The following is an 8,240-nucleotide window of genomic DNA, read 5'->3' as shown; positions in this document are numbered from 1 at the left end:
CCAAAACAGCTGTCTCAATAAGTTGCCGAAGTGATGGCATAGAGACAGCAATCCAGACCTCACACTAAGTTCTCTTCATTTCATAAGTATCTGAGTTTTCATGTGAATATGAAACAAGGTGGTCCATATTAAATCTTGTCTCCAGTCACTAATTACAGGTGGCCTCTTGGTTGTTATCTGGTCAAAGTTTTATGCAGCAGGAACTATTGAAAATCATGCTGTTTTACCAGTTTATTTAATGTTAAGCAAATAATATTTAACTGTTGTTTGTGGCAGCAGGATCTGTGGGACTGTTTAACAGCTGTGCAGCTTGACTGTGGAGTGTCACAGTAGGGTTTACAAACTCTCTTTCTTCTTGTGGGACTGGCAAATGGCTAAACCTCCTGGAGATGGGAAGGAGAATGGGGGCAGAAAGAAACAGAAACATGTACTGTGTTGGAACAGCGAAGTGCAACAATCCCCTTACTTCCCTAGAACATTTACTGAACTACTTCAATACACGAATAAATGTCACAGAAAATCCATTACTTGTTTTTAGATTAAAACAGCTAGCCTGTCCTATTATAACACTATGCAGAGTGAATGTTCTGAGAGCAAGCTATAAGTGTAACCCAACTAAAAGCTGTTTGGTGGAAAAAAAATGTAAGTTTGGTAAGAAATATAAGGACACAGGAGGAGTCCCGTACCGTCGTCGTATCAGCAGCTGTATTCCCACCACAAAGGCAACCAAGACAATAACTGCAGCACTGACTGCAGCTGGAGAGAGGCAGGGGCAACAGAACAAGTGGTTAGAAGTGATGCACTTTCTTAGGGAAATACTGACAAATGCAAATCTGCTGCTGGACACCCATGTAAGACAAGGAAGAACAAATCATTGTTTGCAACACATTTTCTATGCACAGCCTGAAACAAAACATATTTTATAATTTGGGTAGATTTGTAGGGCATCCCAAGAATTGAAAAAGTAATGACAGGAGAGACAATTAAGACCTTTGGAAGTGACTACATTAATCATTTAGCAAATGTGATGTACAATGATTGCTATTCAGAGGAAACTTTTGTTCAAGGTGACTAGATACACTACAAATTAGTGATTTGTGACCATGTCAAACTCTTGAGTGTAATGAAAGACATGCTGTGACTTACATTTGCATTTATTTATTTTGCTGATGCTATTCTCAAAAGCTACTTACAATGTTAAGCTTTTCACCATGGTTTACCGATTCATACAAGAGAGTAAATTTTACTGGAGCAGTTCAGGGAAGTTCCTTGATAAACGGTGCTACAACAAGATTTAGGATTCAGTCTGGATCCTTTAAGTTCAAGGCAGCATTACTAACCACTGTGCCACCTGATTTGCAAAATCAAGTTACTAACAGTTAAATTCCTACAAGTAGTTAGCCAGACAGTTTGTTATTCATTGCACGGCTTTCATGGCCAAAGATCGTATGAAGTCACTGTGCCGAACTTTGAGCTCTGGCCTTATGGTGTATGTACTATATATAATGTAACATTATGCACTGTGCTTTTCAGGGCTATATTTCAAAAAATAGAACTGGAGAAAATTTTTACTTGGTCATAGGAGAGAGAGGCTGTAATCTGATGTGGGGTTATGTTTACTGTTAACAGTAACTTAACTGGAATTTTAAATAAAAGCATAAATACAAACTAAAATACACACTTTGTGCATCATATTACAAAATGGAATATGGAATTTCAAAACAGCAAGACTATTGCTTTTCACAAGTGGTCATAAATTTTCAAAGAAGTGTATTACATACCAACTGATGTTGCCACTTCATTAGAATGTTTTTCCACAGTGCCATTTCTTCCTGTAGAAATAAAGCTCAAAATGCTCAGTTTGTCTGTGCTGATAGGACAGAAACACAGTTTCTGTTCTTGTTACCCTCTCACTTGCCACTGCATTTTGTAGTCAGGATCATCTGTTACAGACAAAGCCAAAAAATATATGAATAACAACTGCAAACAAGTAACTAGAAATGGAGTTCAAAATGAGCTGTCACAGTAGTAAAAGGTAAACTTCGGAATTATAAAGACCTATGAAATGTCACCATCCTTGGAGAACTAAATGGTTAAGTGTTAGGGTTATAATTATATAAAGTACTCTAGGGTCTTTTGTGATTGAAACTTAAGCTTATGCAATAAAGGAGTCAAAGGTTAGTGGGTGCAAGATCAAGTTGAATGATAAGATGGCATGCAGAGGCAAGAGGTGGTGCTTGGAAGTCATGAATATTTTCCTTGTGTAAGGATTGTCTACTTATTTCTACAAATACAACTGTTGGTCAGGTTTTGAAAATCACAAGATGCGTAAATGAGAAACGTCTGCATTCTTATACAAATTTTGGGGAATCTGAGTGGAGAAGACTTGGGGCTTGAAGGACCTCTCCAGCTTGAGCGCCTCCACCTCTGTCCTCTCAGAAGAATGTCAACGTGCAAAGAAGATACACAGCAGACAATGTCTTCACAAGAACCATTCCTAAAGCAAGAATCTGCAGCTTGCTGACCTACTGATCCAGTAAATAGTTTTTTTTTTGTTGTTGTTTACCAGTGGTCGTGGTTGCTGTGGTGTAGGACTGCGTACTCAAACTGGAAGTAGCTGCTCTGGTGTCGCTGTCTTGGGTGGAAGGAGCAGATGTGGCTGTAGACGTGGTGGACTGTGTGGGTGAGGTTTTCATTGCACTAACAGTCCATTTTGGGGATTCAACACTGGATGGAGATACAGAGGCTGTCTCATTTGGGACAAAAACTGTGTTGGTTGTAAGGTCTTCTTCTGTGGGTGTTGTCTTTTCTGCAGATGTAGACTTTTCTGTTGTTGTCCTTGTCATCGTCGTTATGTTAAGCGGTGCTGTTTTGTGATCTAAGGTTACTGCTGTTGACTGGCCCTCCAGTCCTATTACCGTGACATAAGACAAGTGACAATGGAATGTGAGGACTGCAACCACAGCTACATGACCATAAGAATCTCACAATGCTATTTTTAACTTACTGCTGGAAGTAAGATCACCATAGTGACAAATATGGATTTGCCTGGCTGCAAACAAACTTTAAGATTGGTACATTTTCACTGACAATAGCATGAAGACTTTGTGCACGAATATGTGTTTGTCATCACTCCTAACGTTATTTGCCATTCACCTACAAACACCAGGTGAGAAACCCCTGGGGATTATCTTCCTGGTATCAGTAGAGTACAGCTGCTCTTCACAGTTCCAATGAGGTCCAGTCTGGCATAGTATGTGAACAGAATGACATGTAGGCACCAAAGAAGCACCCTTCTTTTAGGACTCCTTTGCTGCACTCCCTGGCAGTCTAGCACTGTCTGTGGACCAAAACAAAGCTTCCCACAAACCTGGAGAAGTGGTCTCAACCTGTTGGGAGGGATACGCTGTGCTGGGAGATTCCGTCCTTTTTGGATTGGCTTCTGCAATGTTCAACGGTAAAGCAAACTTTTCAATTTGCAAAACCAAACAACAAAAACAAAAAAGCTGCTGTTACTTTTAACTTGTTTTGCATCAATGAAAAATTATATTAGTCACTTGTACTTCTTAGCCCTAGTCTCTTACTTGTCTTGTTTGGCTTATGATGTTATCCATCATAACCACCTACAACTATGGAAAAAAAAAAAAATCAGTGAATCCAGTTATTTTGAGTGTAACATCATGAAAAGGCTAACTTACCTTTGGGTGGTGACTGTTGTGGATGCGCTGTATGTGAACAGAGGAAAATTATTCCTTTGGTTACAATTCCACAACTATTCCATAATTGTTATACTGCTTGCATAATTGTTATGTTATTTGCTTTACAGACACCCTCATATATGTTTATATAATCATTAAAGCAATTTAACTCAAGTGACTCTCCTTTAGGATCAGATTACAAAGTCTTCACAGTAACTGAAAGATAGTCTTGCGGTATCATTTGTAGTTTATGCCTAGACCCTTACGTATGCAGACAAGTGACACTGATCCGCTGACGTTGTCCCACCAAAGTGAGGTACCGTTCCTTTTGCACTGGATGAGGCTTGAAGTTCCAGCCTTCCTCAGGTAGCCATCTTTACAGGTGTAGCGCAGCCGGGTTTTCTCTGGGTATTGCTCCATTTGGTTGAAGGGTACAGTGTGATTCTTGTGTGGTGGAACTGAACATGTATCTGAAGCACAAGAGTGGAGGAAGCATGACATTTGTGTGCTCCCATTTCGCCAACTGCATCAATTTCTGCTCCCAGCTCAGTGCCTCACTTTTTTCCACCTTCTCTGACATTTGCTTTTGTGTCTGTTTCCTTTTGCTCTTTCCATGAGTGTTCATCACCGTGAGCTGATCCTTAGCTGGCACACCAAAGTTCTAAAACTTCAAAGTTCCAAACTTCTTCCAGGACAATCCCACAAGGACTTTTAAAATTCTGCTCTACAACCTAACATAACCTGCCTGTGTGTTTACATACATAGCGAAATTTTAGAAGAGTAGCGGGAAAAAAAGCCATGTTTACATTTACAAACAAATTTCTGATACACAACTGGTGGGTTTTACAAATGTAATTGATGTTAGGTTGAATGTGACAAATTGCATTTCGTCATGAAGCATTTTTAAACTTTCGCTGTTTTATGTTTGTCATCACAGAAAAACTATCCTCACATGAATAAGTAGCTGCAAACTGCAACGAAATAACAAAAGCTTGTTCAGCAAGTGAGGACAGTTTTCAAGTTGGACTGGATTTCAGATTATGTTGGTGATACCAAGAAACTGGTTATACTGTTATCACCACACCATGTATATCCCATTTTCAAAACTCTTCACTCTACAAACGCACTTTACCTTTAGTAAGTTTTTCAGTACTGTCCAAAGTAGGTGAATGCTGTCTCACTTGACGAAGCTTGGATATAGCAGCTGTTAAATCTCTCGCGCTATCTTTGTCAACATCATATTTCCTTCTCACAACAAAATTATCCATAACCAAGATTTTTTTTTTTTTTTACTGTCACTATGAAACAATGCTGATTTTTCAGTAAACAAAACAAACACAGAAAACTATGCAGAGTAGCATACCACCAATATTTTCCAGTCTACAGTAAAACAGCTGACTGTCACATCTTCTGGGTGTGAGCTAAAGTAGTGCTGCAAGTTTCGGAACCAACAAACTCAAGTTAATTCATAAAGTCATTTATAGTGAGTTAACAGATGTGACCTCTTGCTTCAGATTTGTTTTTTCTGAAATATTGAAAGTTGAAACTTAAATTGAAAATACAAAGCCATTCTGTTTTCAGTACAAAATATAATTGAGAACATAACCATTGTGACACCCCATTTGCAAAGCTCTCTTCTAGCATTTTCTAAACAACTAACTGTGTCTGAAATGTCTCTAGTCACTGTTTAATGAGACCACTGAGCTGCATTTTTGCTAGATCACTAAAGAAAAATTCCTCCATTTTAACAGAACCATGAGTGGCTGCTGCCGGGGAAATGCTGACAAACTGTCCTCTTGCTGAAACATCTGCTGATGATTCCGGAGCTCACGTTCCAGTAGACCCTTAGGGTATCCTGTTGCAGTAGGGCAAAGACCTGGTCCAGTTTACATTCCACATCGACCAACGTCAGGCCACACTACTCACTTTCTTCGCACTACCACTTCAAAATCTGTTTACATTTCTATTTATTGTACCAACCACACCACTGCACATTATTCCATAGTAATATTTTTAGTTTAGTAGTTAGTTATTGTGAACTGTACTGTAGTATTAATAGTATACCTTGTTATGTTGTCCTCTATGTCACACCTGGTCCAGGAGCAATGCTATTTCACTCTGATGTATGTTGTAAACATCTTGTGGAAGAGACAAGAGTTGACTTTAACTTTATGACTAACATGAGAGAAGGTCTAGTATGAGTTCCCTAATGCCTGACATACAGTGCGACTCCGTGGCACAGACACACAATACCAACTTCCTCAAGGACTTCTGCTAGAATCCACAGCAACTTCTAACATACTATTTGCATTTCATTATTTACATAGTCATTAGATTTCATTGCTCAACAACTTGGCATGGGTGTTCAAATGTTGAAATAAGCTGGAAAGTGACACAGGCTTAATGCTTGAGGACATGCCGACAGTACGGTTTTCTGTAGGTGGTGCTCTCTGATCGCATCATAATTCAGAACCACATTACTTAGACTGAAAAATGATATACATGTTCATTTTAAAAATGTTTTTCTGCGGGTCATTTGTATCAACGGTCACGATGGTTTCGCTTGTGAAACCGCCCGTCGCCTCAGAGTACCATGGAAATATTATAAAAACAGAAAGGCAGAAATAGAAATAGTATTTCCTGAGTGAGCTCCCCGTCAATCCGCCCACGGTCTCACACACACGAAAGTGTGGAAGTAGCTCTGCTGAGAGGAACACGCACCGTCGACACCTCCTGCACGCGCCACGCGGGAATCCTGATGAAGCCCGATCTCCGCCGCAAGCAGCACGCAGAGCGCGACGCGAACACGCTGCATCATCTTCGGAGAGCCTCTTTCGCAAGTCGCGAGCGCGGCACCAACCGGAGAGGCGCGTCTACACTGCGACACGGCTCGGGAATCCACAGAAAGAGGAAATATTAGGGTGTGTTTTCTTCTCTTCCCTTCATCATTTATTTCGTGGTTTCTTTTTTTTGCGCTGATCGTTGCAGCCTTTCACTTTCACTTTCGCTTCAGGCATGATTCTTCTGACCGGGAACCGTCCGAGCCCGGCCCGAGTCACTGATTCATTCATTGTTCAACCGTCACTTTTTCTTTTACTGTTTCTTTTCTTTACCTTTACATGACTGCGTTGTAAACTCGATACCAATGTCCACAACCGCTTGTCTAGTGGGGTCGACCCCCCCGAACTTGGCACCTAATCCTATTATTATTATTATTATTATTATTATTATTAGTAGTAGTAGTAGTAGTAGTAGTGCTACTGGGGGACAATCCTTTTGGGTATGTTGGTGTGGGGAAGACATGGGTCAGTTATATTTTTTGATGCCAGAAAGGGATTGTCATGGGAAAGACTTTGTCTTGACAATGTGTTTTATGTAATGGTTGCTTAGCAACTTTGTTGACCAACTGTAGGAAAATGGTATTGGGTTTGTTGGATTGTGGATTTTAATGTGTTGTTTTGGTTGTGTATTATTGATAGCTTTACCAAATAAAGTTTAAAAAAAGAAAAAAAAAAAGTAGTAGTAGTAGTTGTATTTTCTTCCCTTGAGATACCTCTGCTTTTGGTCTTGTTTTCTTCAAGACTGCTGGTCCCAGCAAATCCACGTATTCCTGTATTGATCAATACAGGTCCATTTTCCGCAAAAGGCATTTATCAGGGGCTCTTCCAGTCTTACAAATGTTGTTACTGTCCTTGGTTCCACAGTCCGAAGACATGCTGTTCAGGTTCCCCAGTGCGTGAGTGACAGAGACATTGTGTTCCACTGATGTATGGATGAGTGATCAATTGTAAGTAGTGTATCTAGCAAAGTCACCTTGGTGAATAAGGTGTGTGAGCTGATAACACTACATAGAGTTCATTAGAAGTCACTTTGGAGAAAAGTGTCTGCTAAGTAAATAAATGTAAATATAAAATGTTAGGGATGGCCTTCCTGGTTTTAATTTGAATGTCCTCAGGTACTGTCGTGCCTCCATTGGTTGGCCCATCAGTGACACCTGGTGCCACTTAGGGAAACTGCCAATAAAAGGCAGCCCCGGAAGTGCTCATATTGTGGAACCTCTGGAAAGGCTTATTGCTGCCCTCCTTTGTGTGGGCTTCCTAAGTTGCTTGTTTCTCTGGACTCCTTGACCTGTGTCTGTTCCTTGACAACAAGTATTGTGTTCTTTATACAATGATTGCCAATTGCCTGACCTTTGCCTGTTCCTTGACTATTCCTTCACCTGCTCTTTGAAACATTAAAACCCAGAACCTGAGCTCTGCACTTGTCTGCTCTCTCTGAGCTGCCATGACAGGTAGTTATTGTCCATCAGTTTATTCTCATTTTTACTTAACGTTTCCACAAGATCTTCTGTTCTTGTTTTTCTCTTGTCTTTATGCTGCAAATCCTTTCTTTTGATCTGTCATGATGGGACATCTTCCCTCTGCTAGTAGGGAGGGTGTGGTTGTGCAGATTTGCCCTTGCTCTGATATCCAATTTCTGGTTTCTTGTTGTGCTTACTCCAGTTGGAGTTGCTCTTTTGTTACTGCCAGTTTCTTTATTCAT

The 8,240-nt window shown here is 40.2% G+C and overlaps 1 protein-coding gene across 5 annotated transcripts; it reads right to left on the bottom strand.

Moving 5' to 3' along the window:
• Positions 1-241: 241 nt before the first annotated feature.
• LOC108931596 (integumentary mucin C.1) lies at positions 242-6,884 on the bottom strand. Of its 5 annotated transcripts, XM_018747474.1 has the most exons (9): positions 6,420-6,494; positions 5,763-5,836; positions 3,965-4,168; positions 3,699-3,725; positions 3,371-3,442; positions 2,567-2,911; positions 1,782-1,832; positions 687-756; positions 242-383 (listed from the first exon to the last, which is right to left on the bottom strand). In XM_018747474.1, the coding sequence occupies exons 3-9, from the start codon at positions 4,116-4,118 to the stop codon at positions 257-259; spliced, it is 846 nt and encodes a 281-aa protein (XP_018602990.1). In that variant the 5' UTR covers positions 4,119-4,168; positions 5,763-5,836; positions 6,420-6,494; the 3' UTR covers positions 242-256. The 5 variants fall into 5 exon arrangements, with proteins under 5 accessions (XP_018602990.1, XP_018602988.1, XP_018602989.1 ...); XM_018747472.1 differs by lacking the exon at positions 5,763-5,836 and having other exon boundaries at positions 6,420-6,884; XM_018747473.1 differs by lacking the exon at positions 5,763-5,836 and having other exon boundaries at positions 4,019-4,168; positions 6,420-6,884.
• Between the last annotated feature and the right edge of the window lie 1,356 nt (positions 6,885-8,240).

The sequence above is a fragment of the Scleropages formosus genome, chromosome 2, assembly GCF_900964775.1.
Source record: "Scleropages formosus chromosome 2, fSclFor1.1, whole genome shotgun sequence".
Lineage (NCBI taxonomy): Eukaryota > Metazoa > Chordata > Actinopteri > Osteoglossiformes > Osteoglossidae > Scleropages > Scleropages formosus.
This window is presented reverse-complemented; position numbering and strand designations above follow the sequence as displayed.